Raw genomic sequence first — 23,897 nt, forward strand, 5'->3', positions numbered from 1 at the left:
ACCTTTTAAGGTGTTCTTCTGGGAAACACAGGAGAAGGTCTTTCATCTTGTCCCAGTGGGTCATATCATATTGTGCTAGAAGAGCTTGGGAATTGGCGATATATCAACGATTGGCTGCTTGTGCCGCTACCCGTTTACCCACGGCATCTAATTTCTTACTTTCTTTACTAGGAGGAGGTGCATTTCCTGTTGACTGACTGCTGGCACGCTTACCTGCTGCCTAACTACAATGGAATCTGGGAGCAATTGTGACCTTATGTATTTAGGGTCCGTAGGAGCTGCCTTGTATTTTTTGTCAACTCTTTGAGTAATTACTCTAGATCCGTCAGGCACTTTTAAAATGTCTGTAGCACATCTAAGCATGCCTGGTAGCATGCAGAGAAATTAAATTTCCTTGTGGGTGGAAGTTAGTGTGTTGAATAGAAAATCTTCCTCAATTGGGTCAGAATGCACTTGGACATTATGATATGCAGCTGCCAGTGTTATGACCTGCTGATAAGATGTTGCGTCTTCAGGGAGTGAAGGCAGTGCAGGATATAAATCAGGGTCATTTCGAAGTATGGAATCTACATCATAAGAATCCCAACAGTCTATGTCCTGTGGAGTGTCTTCCATGTCATCTCCTTGAGGTGAATCTTGTGAATAAAATTGTGGTTTCACAATAGGTGGAGTAGATTCTGGAGGTGGAGGAGGAGTAAGAGGAAGTACAGGAGAATGTGGAGGAGAAGGCCTAGGTTGTACTGAAGCCTTGTATTTGGTGAGCCTCTTAGGTGGAAGAGCTGTGTAAAAAGTTTAGTGGAATGTAAGTTCCCTCTTAATTGGAACTGTGTAGGAGGCTGGCCTGGCTTGTAGTGGGTACTAGAGGTACTTACACCTTGTGCCAGGTCCAGTTATCCCTTATTAGTGTAGAAGAGGTGTTTCTAGCAGCTTAGGCTGATAGAAGGTAGCTATGGCAAAGCAGCTTAGGCTGAACTAGGAGACATGTAAAGCTCCTACTATACCACTGGTGTCATATGCACAATATCATAAGAAAACACAATACACAGATATACTAAAAATAAAGGTACTTTATTTTTATGACAATATGCCAAAAGTATCTCAGTGAGTACCCTCAGTATGAGGATGAGAACTATACACAAGATATATGTACACAAACCAAAATTATGCAGATAATAGCAAAAGGAAGTAATGCAAGCAATGTAAAGTTACAGTAGATTGCAATAGGAGCACATAGGTATAGGGGCAACACAAACCATATACTCCAAAAGTGGAATGCGAACCACGAATGGACCCCAAACCTATGTGAGCTTGTAGAGGGTCGCTGGGACTGTAAGAAAACAGTGAGGGTTAGAAAAATAGCCCACCCCAAGACCCTGAAAGGTAGGTGTAAAGTGCACCTACAACCCCCAGAGAGCACAGAAGTCGTGATGGGGGATTCTGCAAGGAAAACCAACACCAGCAATGCAACAACAGTGGATTTCCGGACCTGAGTACCTGTAAGACAAGGGGACCAAGTCCAAGAGTCCCGACAGTGTCGAGAGTGGGCAGGAGCCCAGGAAATGCCAGCTGAGGGTGCAAGGAAGCTGCCACCGGATGGAAGAAGCTTGGTGTTTTGCAAGAACGAAGAGGACTAGGAACTTTCCCTTTGGAGGATGAATGTCCCACGTCGTGAAGAAGCTTGCAGAGGTGTTCCCACGCAGAAAGACCGCAAACAAGCCTTGCTAGCTGCAAGGGTCGCGGTTAGGGTTTTTGGGTGCTGCTGTGGCCCAGGAGGGACCAGGATGTCGCCACTTGGATGAGGAGACAGAGGGAGCACCCAGCAAGTGAGGGAGCCCTCGCAGAAGCAGGCAGCACCCCGCAGAAGTACCGGAACAGGCACTTGGAAGAAGAGTGAACCGGAGTCCACACGAAGTCACAAAAGGGAGTCCCACGACGCCGGAGGACAACTCAGTAGGTTGTGCACTGCAGGTTAGAGTGTCGGGGACCCAGGCTTGGCTGTGCACGAAGAAAATCCTGGAAGAGTGCACAGGAGCCGGAGCAGCTGCAAATCACACTGTACCCAGCAATGCAGTCTAGCGTGGGGAGGCAAGGACTTAACTCCACCAAACTTGGACTGAAGAGTCACTGGACTGTGGGAGTCACTTGGACAGAGTTGCTGAGTTCCAGGGACCACGCTCGTCGTGCTGAGAGGGGACCCAGAGGACCGGTGATGCAGTCTTTTGTTGCCTGCGGTTGCAGGGGGAAGATTCCGTCGACCCACGGGAGATTTCTTCAGAGCTCCTGGTGCAGAAAGGAGGCAGGTTACCCCCAGAGCATGCACCACCTGGAAACAGTCGAGAAAGCCGGCAGGATGAAGCGATACAAGGTTGCTAGTAGTCGTCTTGCTACTTTGTTGCGATTTTGCAGGCGTCCTGAGCAGTCAGCGGTCGATCCTTTGGCAGAAGGTGAAGAGGGAGATGCAGAGGAACTCTGGTGAGCTCTTGCATTCGTTATCTAAAGAATTCCCCAAAGAAGACCCTAAATAGCCAGAAAAGGAGGTTAGGCTACCTAGGAAGGAGGATTGGCTACTAACAGAGGTAAGAGCCTATCAGAAGGAGTCTCTGACGTCACCTGCTGGCACTGGCCACTCAGAGCAGTCCAGTGTGCCAGCAACACCTCTGAATCCAAGATGGCAGAGGTCTGGGGCACACTGGAGGAGCTCTGGGCCCCTCCCCTTTCCTTTGTCCAGTTTCGCGCCAGAGCAGGGCTCCCTGAACCGGTGTAGACTGGCTTATGCAGAGATGGGCACCATCTGTGCCCATCAAAGCATTTCCAGAGGCTGGGGGAGGCTACTCCTCCCCAGCCTTCACACCTATTTCCAAAGGGAGAGGGTGTCACACCCTCTCTCAGAGGAAATCCTTTGTTCTGCCTTCCTGGGCCAGGGCTGCCTGGACCCCAGGGGGGCAGAAACCTGTCTGAGGGGTTGGCAGCAGCAGCTGCAGTGCAAACCCTGAAAAGGCAGTTTGGCAGTACCCGGGTTCTGTGCTAGAGACCCGGGGGATCATGGAATTGTCTCCCCAATGCCAGAATGGCATTGGGGAGACAATTCCATGATTTTAGACATGTTACATGGCCATGTTCGGAGTTACCATTGTGATGCCATACATAGGTAGTGACCTATGTATAGTGCACGCGTGTAATGGTGTCCCCGCACTCACAAAGTCCGGGGAATTTGCCCTGAACAATGTGGGGGCACCTGGGCTAGTGCCAGGGTGCCCACACACTAAGTAACTTTGCACCCAACCTTCACCAGGTGAAGGTTAGACATATAGGTGACTTATAAGTTACTTAAGTGCAGTGGTAAATGGCTATGAAATAACGTGGACGTTATTTCACTCAGGCTGCACTGGCAGGCCTGTGTAAGAATTGTCAGATCTCCCTATGGGTGGCAAAAGAATTGCTGCAGCCCATAGGGATCTCCTGGAACCCCAATACCCTGGGTACCTCAGTACCATATACTAGGGAATTATATGGGTGTACCAGTATGCCAATGTGAATTGGTGAAATTGGTCACTAGCTTTAGTAACAATTTGGAAAGCAGAGAGAGCATAACCACTGAGGTTCTGGTTAGCAGAGCCTCAGTGAGACAGTTAGGCATCACACAGGGAACACATACATATAGGCCACAAACTTATGAGCACTGGGGTCCTGGCTAGCAGGGTCCCAGTGACACATAAACATACTGACAACATAGGGTTTTCACTATGAGCACTGGGCCCTGGCTAGCAGGATCCCAGTGAGACAGTGAAAACACCCTGACATATACTCACAAACAGGACAAAAGTGGGGGTAACAAGGCTAGAAAGAGGCTACTTTCTCACAAACTGGAGAAGCAATAATGCATCCTGTTCCTTTTTGGATATGAATCTGGTGCCAACAGCAATTATTGATTTAGGAGCTTGTTTCAGCAGCATGCAGGAAATCCTCTATTCGCTACGACTCTGGGCTCTACCAGGTTGCCACTACAGCCTTGAATCTATGTGTCTGCATGCAGAGTACAGCTACTCCCTCTACCACATGCTGCCCGTAAAGGCGTAAAAGGGTGAGTATTTCGTCCCTAATATCAGATGCTTTTTGAATTGGAGCAAATTGGGTATAAGGACCACTAAATATTGACAGTGCTTACAAGAAACAAAAAAATGGTGGTATGAAGGGCTATGTACAATCATGTTATAACTATAACAAGCATTTTCAATGCAACGGGTCTCGCATTTGCTCGAGTTAGAGTTATCAGAAGGAGTCTCTGACGTCACCTGCTGGCACTGGCCACTCAGAGCAGTCCAGTCTACTTTAGCGTTGTAAAGAAGAAAAAAAAACGCTGCGCGATCGCGCTATGTAAAACGCATCTCGATCGTGCTGTGTGGAAAATAAACAGATAAAGTAGTCCGGGCCCCAGGCTGAAAACATCGAGCCTCGCATGTTTTTAGTAGTTTACCCGTGCTGTGTAGGTGGGCTAAACACCAGAAAAGGCATGACATATGCATGCCTTTCACAAATGAAAGCAAGCGTATTTTAAAAGGCAAGCCCACGAACCAATGTAAGTGACTGACGTGGCATGGGCGTGGTTTGAAGCCCAAAGAGAGATTACAGAATGGACGGAGCGCTTTGCACTCGCCCATAAAAAAAAACATGGCACCCAAGTGAGGTCTACGAGAGGGCCTTAAGGTTTCAAAATGCTGCTTACCTGTAGGCAGATGGCCAGGCTGTGCTGTCCTGAAGCACCACACCAATAGCATAAAGCACCAGGGTCTAGAAGAAAAAAAGATCAAAAACTGAGGAAGTGACCTTAATGAAAGCTGGAAACAATTAACTTGACTTCCTCCAAACTCTTTCTCTTCTCCTCATCCAATTAACCTGTCCAGCAATCAAATGGTTCTATCTACCCTTTCTGCTTCACAGTGATCAAAGTAATAACCACAAAAAAAGTCTCCCCCCAGCCCAGATCATCTCCATGTACACCAAGCACAACTATATGACTCAGATCTTTTTCTCCATTGGTGCCACACACAGCTAAGCAGCCCCAACAGGGCCCTTTAAGCTTATGTGTTCCAACAGAAGGGATCAATCAGTCACCCTAAACGCTTCATATCTCTTGCAGAAGGTTCACCATGATTATTGGTACAACCTGATGTGGATCCAGAATGCATAGTTCTGCCTGCTCCGTCATTGTGTAGCGTGTCAACAGTCTACATTTCCCTTGAATAAGGCAGCGTGAGTGACAGAAAGCTGCTGAACCACATTGTAGTGAAATACTAGGTTTTACTGCGTTGTGGACAGAGTTGCCACAATATTCTAAAGTAAAAAGGTGTTGCATTAAATGTATTTTGTTCAAACAAGAAAAGTACACCAGTCAGCTGTGACCACTGTCTCACGAGGCAAAGAAAGATCAGGAGCAGATATTTTTGTGGCCAACTCAACTATCAAGTCATCAACAAAGAAAGGGCTAGTTTAAGCAGCCATTCTTTGTGGTGAAATGCAGTATCTTCTACAGTAGAAGGGGACGGAACACAATCCAAATTCCATGCGTTCCACCAAGGATGGGATGTCTGTTAAGCTCTAATTGTGGTCAATCCAACACCAACTTTGTTACCAATATCCAAACCCCATCTTAGGAGGTCCACCTCCTTTATGCAGCAAGCAGAAGACACAGACGAGAACAAAAATGCACAAAGCCCAGCATTTTTAGGTTTCACCTGCACATGCGTGCTGTGCTTATGAAATCTTTTATGCATAATCATTTATTTTTTTTAAACTTAAACGGGGCTTAGAACACACCCCTTACTTACCTGAACTTACCATTGTATCCCTGTTTTTTGCTACCTTTCTTCGAGTAACTGGCTTATGTGTAACATCTTACAAACTGGCACATGGTAGTGACATAGAGGTGAAGTTGAAAAGTTTAAATTCCTGCAGTTCATCTTAGTAGGTCAACTAAGGTGCCCCAAAGTCAGGTGAGACCCCCCCCTCCCCCAGGACCCAATAAGTCATACCTGTCAGGCCCCTCTCGCCAGCCTCCCTCGACGCTGCAGTGTGAAATTTCACGAGGGCTGCCACCTTTTCCAGACAAAACAACGCCCGTTATTTCAGGATTTAGTGGTGACAGCTGCAGGCTCTGGGGGCCAGCCGTGCAATCGCCTCGTCATTGGACTTGCTTTTCAGATACTCCAGATAACTGATATTTGAGGGTATCGATAATGTCTGCATATTTGTGATAGTCTGTAGAGATTACTCAAATACACATGTTAATAAATAGCCAATACTTGGCGATTATACATATGAAAAAAGGATTGGCAAAACCAATAGGTTGCCCCTATGCAAAATCTATTGTCTTTGTCATTGTCCGTGTCACAGAGCTTTTTTTTTTTCTTTTTTTTTTTTACTTTGAGTTATATTGCACAGCAGCTCAACTGCTCTGCAATATATAATACACACTGACAAATTTAACAGAATTTGCCAATGATTGCTTATTTTTCTATTGTGTTTTTTACTGAAATTTCAGTATAGCCTAATTCGCTTGAGAACTTTTACTACTAAATATCTATTTTCTCTTCCGTTTGTGTACACCATCATTAGGACTTTGCTAGGCTGCATATAATGAGGATCCGCTGTGGTCAACATTGCACTGGTTGAAGCAATGCAAGGGAGCCTGTGTTGGATCACATGTGCTTCATTTAAGACGTACCTCTCTGGAATGTTGTGCTGGTTCTCATTTTTCTGAGGATTTCTGGCAGTTCTGCTACCTTTAAAGTCAAGTTATGCACGTTTGCTTCCTTTCTAGGCAATGACTTCTGGAGAGGCACAGGGAAACACACATTGACGTCTATTCATGGTGTGTCTTCAGTAACCTGTAGCTTCATAAAATCCTTGCGCAATCATTCTCCCACCTAGTCATTGAGGTGTCGGAGAACCCAGCCAGACTCGATCAGTCAATTTGTTCAGGTGGCCGGCTAACACTCTTCAGATGGCGGGGTAAAGTGTTTTGCTACCTGCCAGTTATTCTTTTACATGGTTTACAGGCAACTAGCTATGCAATACGATTTGGAAATCGAAATTTTTCTTCCTTTTTGGCCTTTAACTTTGGAGAAGACTGTCCAAATAATGACTTCTTGTCAGAGTCCTGTTCCTGTCCAAAGGGGCAGTGTATGGTGCTAGAATAAACAGGAGACCACAGACCCGGGAGAATTAAGTTGCTTTGGTAAGCAACATTTGCTTACTGCATAGGCAGAGTCAAAAACTTAAAGCATAAACAGACCCTTAAGATGCAAAGAGTTAGCCAACATCTAACTTAGAGGGTGCATAGAGATGGGCAGCAGGATCTACATTGCAGAACAAAAAAATGGGACACAATGGGCAGTGAGCCCCTGGATTATGTTCAATGTCTCTTCGAAATTCAACCAGTGAGAGAAGATTTGAAACATCAGGGACAGTCCCCAATAATCCTGCTACCAATAAACAGACGATTCTTTTTTAGTGACGGCAGATGGGGCTGATTGAAGGGTATTGCAGTTCAAAGGCTGTCAAGATGGCGGAGCAGGGCGTATCTTCACGAGCCAGGAAAGGGCCGCAGTGTTACTGTAATCGCTCTGTGTATTTGTTATCATGAGACCCAGGGTCTCGTGGCAGCAATAGAGAAACAAATAAATACGAACGATGACAGCTACACAAGCGAGTCACGAGCCCAACGTGGAACAAAATCCCCTCTCTATTTTTGGCACAAGCCACCCATCTGATTATATGTCACTGGCTCATAAAACGGATTAGACAAACAGGTTCCTCCTCCTATTTTGTATTGGTCTCGAGCTATGGAAAAAGAAAAGAATTATGTTTGCAAACTCCAGTTTAAAATACAAATAGTGAGGTTTGTGGAACGACTGCTCTCTTGAATGTGTATCTCATGAGTTTAGGGGTCTCCCTGACACGGCCCTTGTGACTGAGCTGCTGCTGACAAGAGGAGGGGGGGTGTGCGAAAGAGGGTCAACGTTCTTTCATTTGAATCCCTACCACAGTATTGAAGGAAACCCCTGCCTTACCCTTTTCAGTCTCGTTGAGTATTTTTTACCTTGAAAGGTGGCTAAATTGTCACTTAAGGCTGTTGCAGAAATAAACATGTGTTGCTCACAAGTTGACTGAAATTCCTTAATTTGATGGTACCACCAACTGAGAACTAAAATGTAGATAAGGAAGAGCTGCCGACTTTAGAGTTGGGAAACCAGGTTCGAGTCCCCACATCGACGTAACAATCTGAGATTCCGGGGAAATCACTTAGGGGGTGATTCTAACCCTGGCGGTCGGTGTTAAAGCGGCGGCCAACCCGCCAACAGGCTGGCGGTAAAAAATATGGGATTCTGACCCTGGCGGGAACCGCCAACACAGACAGCCACCTTAACACTCCGACCGCCACGGCGGTACAAACAAACAGCGCGGCGGTCACCGCCAACAGACAGGCGGCAGACAATGTACCGCCCACACTATTCCAACTCACCAATCCGCCACCTTTTCCGGGGCGGGAGCACCGCCGATAAAAACACGGTGGAAACAGACTACGGACGGAAAAACGCTCACCACTACGCACTCCAGGAGGAAGGAGGACAGCATGGAACCCGAATTAAACATCCTACCTGCTCTCGTCTACCTTCTCATCTACCACGAGTACGAAGTCCGGCGCAGACGACAACGGTGAGTACTGCACCTACGACACACGGGAGGGTGAGGACGAAAGGTTACGGCCACACACATATGCGACCCCCCCCCCCCCCCCCCAACTATGTACTCACCAATGCAGCGCACCAAGTCACAGTGACACCACCCAAACACCCCTGAAAAATGCTAGGACATAATCATATTTGGAATAAATATTTATGTACCAAAAAGCTCCAGAAAATTAGCGTACAACCATGAAAGATATCCACAACAAAACTAATGACACACACATCAGTGTATAACTGAAGTACCAAGTCCTGCACAAACTACGATTCCACCATGTCCGTGGGCCAAAGTCTTGAGAAACAAGGGCAAAGCCCACACAGGAGACCTGAGTCCTTTGGAGAGAACACTGCAGGGGCATCAGATGTAAAAACTACAGGCACCTCAGGGGGAAGGGAAGGGGGGGGCACCACAGCCACATGAGTCCACGACGCCAGATCCACGAGGAGCCACCATGCCCACTGGACCATCCTGGGGAGTGCAAAGCCACAGTCTCTCAAGTCTCTGCAGTGGGTGGATTGCCCACTGGACCATCCTGGGGAGTGCAAAGCCACAGTCTCTCAATGTCTCTACAGTGGGTGGGCTGCCCACTGGGCCATCCTGGGGAGTGCAAAGCCACAGTCTCTCAATGTCTCTACAGTGGGTGGGCTGCCCACTGGGCCATCCTGGGGAGTGCAAAGCCACAGTCTCTCAATGTCTCTACAGTGGGTGGGCTGCCCACTGGGCCATCCTGGGGAGTGCAAAGCCACAGTCTCTCAATGTCTCTACAGTGGGTGGGCTGCCCACTGGGCCATCCTGGGGAGTGCAAAGCCACAGTCTCTCAATGTCTCTACAGTGGGTGGGCTGCCCACTGGGCCATCCTGGGGAGTGCAAAGCCACAGTCCATCAGGTGGATGACAGACTCCACTGGTCAAGGAGGAGGCATGGTGGGCACAGTGAACCATAAACGGTGCTTGCGACGGCGGTGCCCAGCGGAGCGGTGCTTGAGAAGAAGGGCCCAGCGGAGCAGTGCTTGAGAAGAAGGGCCCAGCGGAGCGGTGCTTGAGACGGCGGGGCCCAGCGGAGCGGTGCTTGAGAAGAAGGGCCCAGCGGAGCGGTGCTTGAGAGGAAGGGCCCAGCGGAGCGGTGCTTGAGACGGCGGGGCCCAGCGGAGCGGTGCTTGAGAAGAAGGGCCCAGCGGAGCGGTGCTTGAGAAGAAGGGCCCAGCGGAGCGGTGCTTGAGAAGGCGGGGCCCAGCGGAGCGGTGCTTGAGAAGAAGGGCCCAGCGGAGCGGTTCTTGAGACGGCGGGGCCCAGCGGAGCGGTGCTTGAGAGGAAGGGCCCAGCGGAGCGGTGCTTGAGACGGCGGGGCCCAGCGGAGCGGTGCTTGAGACGGCGGGGCCCTGTTCAGCGGTGCTCTTCTCCACGGCGGGCCCTGTTCAGCGGTGCTCTTCTCCACGGCGGGCCCTGTTCAGCGGTGCTCTTCTCCACGGCGGGGCCCTGTTCAGCGGTGCTCTTCTCCACGGCGGGGCCCTGTTCAGCGGTGCTCTTCTGCACCGCGGGCCCTGTTCAGCGGTGCTCTTCTGCACCGCGGGCCCTGTTCAGCGGTGCTCTTCTCCACCGCGGGCCCTGTTCAGCGGTGCTCTTCTGCACCGCGGGCCCTGTTCAGCGGTGCTCTTCTCCACCGCGGGCCCTGTTCAGCGGTGCTCTTCTCCACCGCGGGCCCTGTTCAGCGGTGCTCTCCTGCCCCGCGGGCCCTGTTCAGCGGTGCTCTTCTCCACGGCGGGCCCTGTTCAGCGGTGCTCTCCTGCCCCGCGGGCCCTGTTCAGCGGTGCTCATCCAGCAGGTCAAGGGAGCCAGACCTGGCCTCGACTCCCTGCTCAGTCGCCCTCGGACCGTGACGTTTCTGGACCCTTCAGGGACGGACTCCTGGCCTCCTTAGTGTCCTCCTTCCCAGCTGGGATGTGGCATGTGGGGTCCACCTTCTCCGCGCTCCTGCTGCCCTTCCGCTCCTTTGATGGGGCTCTCGGCCCCTTGCCTCCCCCAGATGGTGTGGGTGGTGAAGTGGCCGCACATTGCTCCTTGGGGGCAGCCCTGTCGGTCCTCGCACGGCGGTCCTTGGTTTTGCGGGTCCTCTTGCCGGGGGGGGGGGGGGGGGCTGGACGTGTCCTTGCTGCAGCTCGATGTGTCACTGCTGGCAAAGGGTGGGCTCCAGAACCCAGGCACAACAGTGACACCCGAAGCTGGGCTGGTGGTGGCTGCGGTGCTCTTGGGACTCTTTGAAGATGGATGGGTGAGGTCATCGGGGGGAAAGAGGTTAAGGTTAGCCAGGAAAAGTTTTTTAGGGCCAAGGTAAAGGGTAGGAGAAGTGGAGATGGAAGTGGAGGTAGAGGAGGTGGTTGTAGGAGAGTCAGGTGTGCTGTCATTGGGTGAAGGTGCTGGTGCTGTAGGCTGTCGTGAGGTGGATGGCTGTTGGGTGGGTGGCTGCCTGCGTTTGTGTGTCTTGGAAGAGGGGGTGACAGACACAGTGGGAGAGGACACAGGGGACGTGTACATGGCAGTGGGGGTGGTGACTGCACGAGTGTGGACTGTACTGGAGGGTGAGGTGGTGATGGAAGCACTGGCTGATGTTGGGGTGCATGCAGCTGTGAGTGTAGACGTCACAGGGAGGGAGGAGGGAGACGAGGAGGAGGGGGACACAGGGGTGGCAGTGGCTGTTGGCATGTCTCCATCTGGGTGTTGCTCGGGTGAGTGTTTGCGGGATCTGTGGTGCTTGTGTTTGGATGAGCTGCTCTTGGGTGTTGAGGTGTGTGCAGGCTGGTCTGATGGTGTGGATGGGATAGGCTGAGGAACAGGAGACAGAGACAGGCTGGAGGCAGTCAGAAGAGGGAGGCTGGAAACAGGGACAATGGCTGCCGTCAGTGCTGAGGCCAGAGCAGTGAACGCTCGTTGATGGGCAGCCTGACCCGAATGAATGCCCTCCAGGTACGCATTGCTCTGTTGCACCTCCCTTTGCACACCCTGGATGGCATTCAAAAGGGTCGTCTGCCCAACAATGAGCGTCCTTACCAGGTCAATGAGCTCCGCACTGAGGGCAGCAGGGGCAACAGGGGCAGGGGCTGAGGTGCCTGGGGCGAAGGAGACGCGCGCCTTCCTGGGCGAACCGGCACGGAGCGAAGACTGAGGGGCTGCTGGGAGGGCGGGGCTGGTGCGCTGGGTGGCGGCTGTACCTGTAGAGGCGGGGGGCACGGATGTTGCCGCCACCCCTAGGGAGCTCCCATCCGAGGACGTGTCGCTTTCGCTGCTCTCACCAGCGGTCCCCGTCGTGGTGCTCCCCTCGCCCTCTGGATCACTGGTGCCCTCGGTGTCTGTTCCTGGGCCCACCGGGGCCTTGTGTCCTGCAGCTCCCTCGTGCTCCGATGCCATATCTCCTCCGCCTGATGATGCTAATGCACACATGCACAAGAAGATGAAGAGAAAGGGTGGGGGGAGAAAAAAGAAGACCAGGTTGAGTGCATGCAATGTCAACACCGTTGGCGGAGAGGACAGACACAGGTGCCTAATGCACTAAGCCGCGCATTCGGGGTACACTACTCAGTACTACTGACTAAGACAACAGGCCAAGAGACGTCAAACGCGCACATGGGAGATGCTGGACCTTCAATGGCTGTACTTGTCACCCTACCGAGGTGGGGGCCGGGGGCACAGGGCCATGTCTAAGGGAGAGGACTACACTACAGAAAGCGCCCTGGCCTAATGTCACCCACAGCCCTCCTCCCCCACCCAGACGCCTCCACTGCGCAGAAAGATAGGAGAATGTGCTGATACTCACCCCCTTGTGTCTGCTGTGATGTCTTAAAGCGCCCATCCAATTCAGGGTAGGCCACCGCCAGGATCCGGGACATCAGGGGGGTCATGGTGCGACTAGCACCCCTCCTAGGTTGGGAGGCCATCCCCAGCAGTGTTTCTGCGGTCTTCCTTGTTCCGCGGCGGATGTCCTCCCACCTCTTGCGGCAGTGGGTGCCCCGTCTGTTGTGGACCCCCAAGGTCCGGACTTCCTTGGCGATGGCACGCCAAATGTCGATCTTCTGATGGGCGCTGACCTATTAGACATGTACAGGGTGGAAAGGAGGAACTCATCAATGACCTGCATATTAGATGTAATTGCCCCCCCCCACCCACTTTGCCATATGGCACATGCTCTCATCTGTCGGGCGTTGCACTCCTCATTCGCCCCCCACCCCACCAACTTACATCCACCCCAATCCACACAGGCATAGCCCATTCCATTAGCACCCGGTGTACTCACTTGTTGGTCTGGAGGACCGTAGAGTAGCGCATACTGGGGGAGGACCCCATCCACGAGCTTGTCCAACTCTTCAGACGTGAAGGCAGGGGCCCTTTCCCCAGGCGCAGCAGCCATTGTATCTTCCAGACCGAGGTCACAGCAGCACTTGCAGTATAGGTCCTCTCCTGTGGATGATCAGGTCTCGAGTGATTAAGCAGATAGAAAATGGCGGTCACGTCCGCGGCGGTGCGTACCGCGGCGGTGCGTACCGCGACCGCCGGCGCACTTCGTTATTGGCTGCTGAAACCCATAGGCTTCAATGTTAACCAATGCGGCTTTGCGCCGCGGTCTGCGACCGCCTACCGCCACGGTGTGCCCCGCCAGCGCATTGACCTCACATCCCATTGTCCCACTTCACAGGTCAGGCAGCCGCCATTTCAAGGGCCCACATGGCTTAATTTTGACTGCGACACACAGGCCTACGCCTTGCATTGCATTGCCACACATACACGCCTTTCAACCCATTGCCATTCTTTAACTGTGCAAGCTGTCTGTACGTACCTGTGTTTTGGCTGACTGTGCTCCATGTGGTCCTTCGTAGGCACCGTCCGCTGGGACTTGCGATGAGAAGGAGGAATCCTCGCGTGTACCGACCGCTGGTGGACCTGTCGACAGTGGAAGAACGCCATATAATACTTCGATACAGACTTGACCGTGCCACTATCCATGAACTGTGTGCCCAGCTGGAGCCAGCCCTGATGTCCCCCATCCGCCAACCCACAGGGATTCCCCCTCTGGTGCAGGTTTTGTCAGTCCTCCATTTTTTGGCCAGTGGGTCATTCCAGACCACAGTGGCCATGTCATCTGGAATGTCTCAGCCTATGTTTTCTAAGATTTTGAGCAGAGTGTTGTCTGCCCTGATGAAACTCATGCGGAGCTACATCATTTTCCCCGAGGAGGGTGACTTGCCTACAGTGAAGGGTGATTTCTATGCCCTTGGACACATCCCCAACATCATTGGTGCCATTGATGGGACCCATGTGGCTTTGGTACCCCCAAAAGACGATGAGCAGGTGTTCCGAAACAGAAAGAATTATCATTCGATGAATGTCCAGGTGGTCTGTTTGGCTGACCAGTACATCTCCCATGTAAATGCCAAGTTCCCTGGGTCAGTGCATGACGCGTATGTGATGCGAAATAGCAGCATCCCCTTTGTGATGGAGCAGCTACAGAGACAACGTGTGTGGCTAATAGGTGACTCTAGGAGCGTACTAGGAGAGTGATTGAGCGAACCTTGGGACTCCTGAAGGCCAGGTTTAGGTGCCTGCATATGACTGGTGGATCCCTAATGTACTCACCAAAGAAGGTGTGCCATATCATCGTGGCCTGCTGTATGCTTCACAACCTGGCTTTGCGACGCCAGGTGCCTTTCCTGCAGGAGGATGGTCCAGATGGTGGTGTTGTAGAAGCCGTGGAGCCAGTGGAGAGTGAAGAGGAGGAAGACTCAGAGGACGACACAGACAATAGGGATAGAGTGATACAACAGTATTTCCAGTGACACCCAGGTAAGAATCACCCACGCCATTTCCCAATTGCTTCTAGCCTCCTGCATCTGTACTTTCTGTAGTTCCCCACAGATGTTTTTCAGTAATTTTTGCCTTTCCCTTCCCTTCTCAGTGCTGTCTGACTCAGTACCTGACTTCTGCTTGGTTCGCCCATGAAATACAGCGTATTGACATTGGTATGTTGTCATGACTAATTGACAGAACAGAAATTGAACAGTGATATGTAATACATTTGTTAATAAAACAGCATGGCTCAAAACAGATTATTGTGGAATATGTGATTTATTTACAGTGCTAGATATCGGTACATGTGATTCTAAGGGTGATGGGTGGGGGTGGAGGAATATCCATGGCAGAGTCCAGTTCTCAGTCTCACAGGTGCATTGTTCTTTTGCCTGGGGAAGGATGGAGCATAGGCAGTTCATGGTTGGACAGGCTGGCAATGTGGGACAGTGGGAAGAGTTCAGGGGGTATGTCCTGCTGGCGGGGGTCTTGACATCCTACTCTGTCTTTTTCTTTGGTCTCAGGCTCCTCTTACGGGGTGGTTGTTCTTCAACAGGAGGTGGGGTTCTGGGGGGCTGTCGAGGTGTTGGGACCTCCTGTCCACTAGCGCCGGCGGAGGTGGTAGGCTGTTCCTGGTCCGGCCTAGTGACAGGGGCCCTGTGTGGTGCACCATGGTCCCGCAACGCGTCCTCTATCCTGTGGAGGGCCAGGACGATGGTCCCCATTGCGGTCCCGATGATTCTCAGCTCCTCCCTGAACCCCATGTAGCGTTCTTCCTGCTGTGCCTGGACCTCAGTGAACCTGGCCAGTACCGTCGCCATCGTTTCTTGGGAGTGGTGGTAGGCTGCCATGATGGTGGTGAGGGCCTCTTGGAGAGTGGGTTCCCTGGGCCTCTCCTCCCCCCCCTGTCGCACAGCAGCCCTCCGAGCTGCCCGGTTTCCCCCGGCCTCTGTCCCCTGGCCGGTGTGCCCGCTCCCACTGCCCCCAGGTCCCTGTTGTTGTTGGGGTGTTGGGTTAGCCTGGGTGCCCTGTAGTGGCGGACACACCGCTGATTGAGCTGTCCTAGAGACAGAGGCATGGGCCCGCTGGGTGGGAGCTGTGCTGGTGTCGGCAGAGGGGGTCGGGTCTGGTGTGGCCTGTAGCTGCCTGAGGGGAACCGACTGCCCAGAGGTCCCCGATGGTCCGGGCTGGTCATCAGGTTCACTGTCGACAGAGCTGCTATCCTCAGTGTGGGCCTGTTCCGGTGGTGGGATGGACAGTTCTGGACCCTCCTGGCTGGTGTGTTGTCGTTCGGGTCCTGCATGGGGTAAGAGAGTTTGGTTATTGTTTCTGTGTGTGCAATAGCGTGCGTGTTATGGGTGCCCTTGTTCCCCAGTGCAGGCATTCCCTTGAGGGAGGTGTTGTGAGGGTATTTAGTGGGGGGGAGGGGTTAGTGCAGTGGTCATGCATAGGTGATGGGTGCCCATGAATTGTGTTATCATGCAGGAGTTGGTGTTGGGATGGGTGGGTTGTGCTGGTGAGACATTGTCAGGGAGGATATGTGCTGGGGGGTTGGGGGTGAGGGTGGGGGTGTGGGTTGGCATGCTGGTGGGGTGGGGGGGATATAGTAGTTGAGATTGGACTTACCAGAGGGGCCCTGAGGATGCAGGATGTTCAAGACCTCTTGCTCCCACGATGTAAATTCGGGAGGGGTGGGTGGGGGTCCGCCGCCAGTCTTCTGGACCGCGATGTTGTGCCTGGAGACCATCGATCGGACCTTCCCCCGTAGGTCGTTCCATCTTTTGCGGATGTCCTCCCTATTCCTGGGATGCTGTCCCACCGCGTTGACCCTGTCCACGATCCGCTGCCATAGCTCCGCCTTCCTGGCTATACTGGTGTGCTGCACCTGCGAGCCGAAGAGCTGGGGTTCCACTCTTAGGATTTCCTCCACCATGACCCGGAGTTCTTGGTCCGAAAAGCGTGGGTGCCTTTGGGGTGCCATGGGGTGGTGTGGGTGAGGTGTGGGGTGGTGTATGTGATGATGAGTATGTTGGTGTGTGGTCCTTTGTGCTACTATGTGGTGTGTGTGATGGTGTAGTGTGCCTCAGTGTGTCTTGCTAGGGATTGTCTGCTGTGTCTCTCTCTCCTTCTCTCAGTAATTCTGGTCGCAGGGGTTTGTGGGTGATGTGGGTGTGTGTTTTATAGTTGGTTGATTGTGTGGGAGTGGTGTGCGTATGTGTATCAGGTGTGTGTATTTCAAATTGTCCAATGTGGCTGTGTTTTGGTGATGTGTGTGTATTCTGACCGCGGCGGTGTGTAGCGCCAATGGAATACCGCGTTTGAATGACCGCCGTGTGGATTCGTGGGTCGTAATGGCATGGGCGTATTTCTGTTGGCGTGACGGTGGAGGTTTGGTCATCTCCAGTTTATCGCTGCCCGCCGATCTGGCGGGCTGCAGTGGAGGACGGATTTTTGGAGGTTTGGCCGTTGTGGGTCAGAATGACCGTGGCGGTTGACCGCGGCCGCGGCGGTGTTATGGCGGTTTTATGACCGGCGGTAAGGGCATTTTACCGCCGAGGTCAGAATCACCCCCTTAATCTCCCCGTGCTCACAAAAAACATGAATGTGTCCTTGTGTAACGTAACTGGTGCTCATGTAAAGCGCTCCAATACCTTCGAGCACCACAGTCACATAGCTAAATAGATATTCACATTTTTCTTATATTTAACTTGACGAAGAGGCTGCTGATGGAGCCTGCAGCATATTCGGGGCCCCAGGAGGAAGCGTGAAACCAACGGAGGCAGAGATACCTCAATGCAGCAGCACTCAAACAAGCAAAACTGCCACCGTCAGCATGACAGGGTGGAGGTCCACAACACGGACTGAGCCCCGCGGGGGTAAACTAGTGGTACAAGAGGGCACTGGATAGCCCGGATTAGCAGGGGTTTCGGATGCTCACCAAAGCCTTTTCTGAAAGACAGCAAGGCGGTGGCACCATCATGTTGTTTCTGACAAAAGCTGGGAAGACAAATTATTTGGCATAGAAGATACATTATATTTCTTCCCCGATTTATGTACCGCCTCTCTGCAACAAAAACATGTTTTGTTAGGAATCATGAAAAACACGGAGACATCAACGATGGCGAGCCACCCACAGGGCTGGCAGTACAACCCGATAGGAAGTCCTTTGTACTCACTCAAGATGAAACAGTCTTTCTGGGATAGTCTTAGGAACAGTGCTCAATACGATGCTGCCGTTCCTCAAGTGAGACTGGTAAACACTGCAGTGCTCGGGGAGTTTTAGGAACCTACACCCGAATCAGTTATTACGCTCCCTGAAGTGGCTTTTGGTGCCTCTACCTTTAGCTATGTTCACGTTAGAATTTCGCTTGGTCTTCTCTTCAGTACTCTGATTCTTGGTGCCTCCTCCCCTCATTTATTAAGGCTTCAGTTATAACTGAAACTGTGAGTTGAAGCAAAATCATTAAACGGCTGTGTTGAGGTACAAGAGTGTTTTTTTCTGCGTAGGGGAGGCATGTTCCTCTTATTTAGTATGCTTTTGTTTTTGGGTTTTACAACTGTCCTAAAAATGATTTAAACAAACATGTTACTTACCTTTGGTAATGCTCTTTCTGGTGGATACTCTAACTGCAGGTTCCTCAACTTGGAATACTAATTCTCTAGAATTACTTCCACGCGGTTCTAGGTGGCGCTGTGCCACTCTGTTGATTCAATACCACCCGGGAGGTGAGAGAGTGAAGCCGCATGTAAGCATTACATGAGTGCAGATGGCAGTTTCTTGCTTGACTCTTTCCATGCCCTCAGCCGTGGAGCATGAGCAAGTGGTAGTACTGGTGTGCTAACACCTAACTTGGGTCCTTTAAGATGTTAGGAGACTGAAGGTAAGTATCTTGTTCTTCTGATGGATACTTCTACATGCAGATTGCTCACCTCTGAAAATATATCAAAGCTATACCTTCCCAGGTGGAGAGTATAAGGAGTGGACTCAGACCCAAAAGTCTAGCAGGATATAGCAAGTGAAATGTCCTTCCCATCGGACCTGGCTGTCAAGGCAGTAGTGCTTCATGAACATATGCGCTGATGCTCACATTGCAAGTGCCGACCCGGTGTTTGCAAACTTAGCCAGGATGGAGTGGGCTCTCAGACCTTCTGGTTAGTGCACAGTAGATCTTAATGCGGAAGACTATTAACCCTGATGGGGTCTTCTTATGCACAGCATTTACTCTACCCCTCCACCACTCGGAGAACCCCACAAACAGCTGATTGTCCACACTGTTTTCCTTGCTTCTATCAATAAAAAAAGCTTAAAGCCCTTTTGGAAATGGCGAGAGCAGTAACACTCTCCTATTTCAGAGTCCAAAGCTCTCTCGATATTTCCTTTGTATAATAAAACTCACACCTCTTGTAAAAGGGCATGAGTATATCAGCCCAGTAAGCAAACTGCGCTGACCAGCCTCGATGCCAGGCTAGCCAAAGAGAAAATTAATTTTCTTAATGCCTCAAGTCGCTAAGACTCCTTAACCAGATGAGTTGTGGAGATTGAGTTGGGGGCTCCCCTTGCTAGTTGAGGCCTGAACAACCAGACTCTCTGGAGAAGGATTTTTAGGGAGATAATCACTATTAACGGGCACCGATCTGTGATGTCTGGCTAACTGCCTATTCACTGGTGGGCAAGAACAGGGTTTTGATCAGGTGCCCATTAAGGTGTGAGTGAAGGCCTTGTGGAAAGGGAGCAAGGGGACAGATAATGTAGGCCCAGGCTGTAATATTTCCATAAGAACCATAAGTCTTAGGCCCAAAGGAGGGCAGTTACAGGCCAAAGACCTCAGCTACTCTTCGGACTACTACTGCAAATGATGCACTCTCTTTGTAGTGGAAATGGTCAATTCAACCATGCATCTGGGGAAGAATCAAGCCCTCTGGCCTCTTTCTTTTAAGTCCATGTACAAATTGTCATCTTCATCATCATAATGAGGGGGTAGCACATTTCCATTCCTATAATCATAATCTCTTTGTGGTGGTAATCTTTGATCAGTGTTGGAGCCAAAAAGACAGTGTAGCCTTTTGTGATGATTCTGCTCTGGTACAGGCAATGGATCAGAGTCAGGCTGTATGGTGACGGGTTGAAGTTAAGTAATCTTGAAGTGTGACATCAGTTGGGAACGGGCTGAAATCGGTTCAGGGCCAGAAAACTGAATCAGCATGGGCTCCTCTTCAGACACTGGTTGTGTCACCCTCGTGTGTAGACGATGGAAGGACTGGTGTAGGTCTATAGCCAGGTTGGATGATTGCATAAGAGTTAATATGGTGCCTGTACAGGCCCAAGGGGGTTAAACTGTGTGGAGGGTTGATTATTCGGTGGTAACCTGACTGGAGGCCCCGCAGATCCTTGGGGCCTGAATGCACACCAGAGGGAAATAGAAAAACACCAAATATCTGTAGCATGGACTGCTTAAAGGCGGGAAATCTAAGGAACAACTGGATCATTTGTGGGATGGGCTCTGCAACTAGAGATCTAGCAAGAAACCGACTGATATTGTGATACCCTCAGCCTTCTCTTTGGATAGAAGGGGGCAAGATGGGGTCAAGTTCTGCTTCCCATTCATGGACTTGAGTCTGGACTTCAATTTTGACCTCACTGGAGGACTTCTACAGCAAAGTTGACATCTCATAGCAGAATCCACGATTTGCAGGAGGAGCAGGACATACATGAGGCCTAGTAAGACTTGTGTTCTGGAATTTACAACATATCTTCTTGGTCCTGGATCGCTTCTGGGTGCATGAGAGCACCCATGTTGTTAAACTTGAAATAGTGTCACAAGCCCAAGCATCAGAGCCACATCTCATACAGGCATGTGACCGACAGCTGTTTTCTGCAGTTGCAGCACAGTTTGAAAACTGCAGGCTTAGGAGGGGACATCGTTCCATAGCACACTGGATTATGATTGTATTTTCAGGAGTCATCTGAAGGCCAACAAAATTGGGAGTGGAGTTTCGAATCTGCATCTGAAGGCACAGAAAGAAAGGAACTGACACCAGTCAACAGAGATGGCACTTTTGTGACTTCGCTCCATCACTTCCACAATAGTACAGAGCACCACAGAGCTGCAAATTATTTTCCAAAACCAGTCTGGGGATCTGGAGAGTTTTCTAAAGTGAGGAATCTGTCGTTAGAAATATCCATCAAAATCTACATTTGTGCGGGAGCCAAAAGATTTCAAGAAACCAGTTGCCACAAATAGGGAGAGAAGGGTCACATCCAAACGCAGAGAAGCTAGATTTTTTTTTTCCATTCTCTTCCAACCTAAGGCAGCAGGAGGTACTGAAGAAAACTTGGAAGAGAGCTGGGGCTAACCTGAGAGTAACCAGCCACTTGTCTGCTTGTGCAGGATCCCAAATAAAGATTACCATTAACAAACTCTGCAAGAGCAATAAAGCAGTAATACTTGATAACAGAGTGACTTCACAAGCCCAAAGCCTGCTACAGACTTTAAGAAACAGATGCCTCTATAATGTACATGAGTTTGAAAAGAGCTGTGCGGGGGGCCACTAGAAGTTCAAGGAACCTACTGTTATATTCTTCTAATCCTTCGTTCTGCTAAGGGATCCATGAATCAGGCTTCCCAAGTCTTTAATAAAGAACTAAAGTAGACATTGCATATCAATTTGGCTATTCCTTTACAGGCAGTGTCAGACGTCTGTGTTAAGTTCTGTACAGTAGGTAATACTGAACATAGCCTTATGTTAGCTATAGCTACAATGGCAGAGCATTAAATTATAGTTCTGTGCTGAATTATTTTTAAAATAGCTGGTTACAAATTTGCATAACCATATTGTTAGCTAGTTTCTCTTGATTGAGCCTACCAAAGTGGATTATTGAATATGAAGGGTCATACAGAATAAATATTTTAAATATTTTTTACGTGTTCCATGTAAGTTAAAAAAATATCAATACTATATACTAACATTTATTAATCAATTAACAGAGCTGGTCCCTACCCTCACTACACATGGACTGGAATAAACAACACTGGCAATAATTAGTATATCAGTAGCACCCATAAATGATACCTTCCAATATCTGGTAATTTATACACAACCAGATTCATGTGTCCAAATGCAGAGCATAAGCTACTGCGGTAGTACCGAAATTGCCGATTGTAATTTAAACATTTTGGTTTTGGAACAATCTAATATTTACATTTAGAGTATGCAATTCCTGGTGAACGTGAGTATGTATGTATTATAAACCAGTGGATTGTAATCTGTATTTGAAAAGTACCCCTTTCCCTCAAACTGATTAACAGTGAAAGAAATCCAACGCAGGATTCAAGCCTCAAGATGTTGCACCGGTAGATTGTGCAACCACGAAGATAGATGGGGAGATGGCATAACCATCATTTCTTAAGATACACTAAAAGGGCAATTCACTCCTATAAAGGTTCCGGGAAGCGAATGTTTGCTTTTCTCATTCAAGCTCTCAGCCACCTTCACCTTCTCGGGTATATTGATATATCATCCCCCAGGCCCAACCTCAGCATTTAGCCAGACGTTTCCAGAAGTAATAGCTAAACTTAGCCTACAGAAGTCTAATTTCACATTATTGAGTGATCTCAATTTACATTTTGGCAATGATAGAAATGAAAACATTTTTTTTAAAAACGTATTCACGATATGGCGGCCATACAGATGACTCAACTCATAAGGCAGCCCACCCACACACTGGGCCACCTACTGGACCCTATCTTCTCTAATATCAATGAGCTCAAAACAGATACACCCATCCCAATATACAGGTCGGACCACCACTTAGTACCCTTTTCCCTGCGCACATTCCTGCATAAAGCTAAATCACTCATTTTCACCAAGCTAAAATGATGTTGGTCAAAACTAGATACCATAAGTTGGGAAAGCTCTGTAGCTGAGTCCACCCCAAGTATTGAAAGGGAAATTGGTGAGAGATATAACAAAGTTTGAGAACTGTCTCAAAGGCTCTCTGGACGCCCTGATCACCATGAAGCCCCGGGGGCCATGTCATTCGGCAGGACGTGCTACATGGTTCTCAGAAAATCTATTGGAACTAAAAAAGGAAACAAACAAAATCAGAAAGAGACTAAAGAAAAACATATAATGGGCTCAGCAAGGCATTATACAGGGAATCCAAGAAAAAATATTAATACATAATAAGAGAAACAAGAATCTCTTACTTCAATGCCCAAATAGAAAATGCCCCAAACTCTTCAAAAGAATCATTTAAACTGGTAAATAGCCTTATGAAGCCAGCTAAGAATCAAATCTGTCCCACTCCCTTAGAGAACGCTGCAACATGCTTGCAAACTTTTTCCTAGGAAAGATGAACAACAGTTTGCTAGCCCTGCCCAAAAATGTCACCCTAAGCTCAACACCGGTCGCTGCAACAGCGGCTAAAACCACACTACCGACCTTCCTTCGCCACTTGACCCAGCAGCCCCTTATATACTAAGGAAAGGAGTCTTGGTCATATTGACGGACATATTTACCACTCAGCACATAGCAGCACAGTGCTCTTGGCATGGAAACATGCCTTGGTCAAACCCCTCCTGAAGAAGCCCTCAGCAGATCCCCTCAGCACAGAGGAGTGTCATCCCATTTCCTTACTACTGGGGGTTAACAAAACCCTGGCAAAGCATGCCAATAGGCATCTGCCAGCCTTTTTGGTGGCTTACACCATCATACACCAGGGCTCTAAAAATCATAAAAATGTTACTAGACCTGCAGGTCGAGTAACTTAAATAATCTGCTCGATCTAACTGTAATGTACTTGACCCGTAAACGGGTCTTAAATTGTGTAATCCTAGGCAAATAGTTTACAGTCGCCTTTTTCTTCATTCTTACGTATGACTGCACCTTCAAATATGAGCTCAGCATACTGCAGTACAAAATACCCTCTTTTGTTTGATTACGTAGACTAAAGTTTGCTGCATGCTTCACAATAATCTAGCCCACATACCCATGACGTCTAGGACACATAACCTAGGACTTCTTTTAGTTTACTAACAACATTGCCATCAGGGCAGTAGTGTTTGTCAGTTTGTTTAAACACTCAATTTAAATATGTATTACTAAACCATGTGGTAACGTATTGTCATCTACACACAGTAACTTTCCAAGAAATGTCTAAAAACCTCTCCACTAACTCACAGCTTTACTGATAAAACTATACAGTGTATTAATAATCTTTGAAAACTGGGTTTCAGAAAACGTATCCTTCGCACATCAACACAATATTCTGATTTGTTTTCATCCTATTAAAATATTTTTTTCATCATACAGAAATATAAA

General features: G+C 49.6%; 1 protein-coding gene across 2 annotated transcripts in view; it reads right to left on the reverse strand.

Moving 5' to 3' along the window:
• Window positions 1–23,897, reverse strand: part of CYP20A1 (cytochrome P450 family 20 subfamily A member 1) — a 160,004-nt gene that overhangs the window by 36,133 nt on the left and 99,974 nt on the right. For both annotated transcript variants that reach the window (XM_069226021.1, XM_069226022.1), the window contains exon 11: window positions 4,724–4,788. In XM_069226021.1, the coding sequence (XP_069082122.1) occupies window positions 4,724–4,788 (65 nt within the window). The remainder of the gene's footprint in view (window positions 1–4,723; window positions 4,789–23,897) is intronic.

Source organism: Pleurodeles waltl, chromosome 3_1 (genome assembly GCF_031143425.1).
Source record: "Pleurodeles waltl isolate 20211129_DDA chromosome 3_1, aPleWal1.hap1.20221129, whole genome shotgun sequence".
NCBI classification, from domain to species: domain Eukaryota; kingdom Metazoa; phylum Chordata; class Amphibia; order Caudata; family Salamandridae; genus Pleurodeles; species Pleurodeles waltl.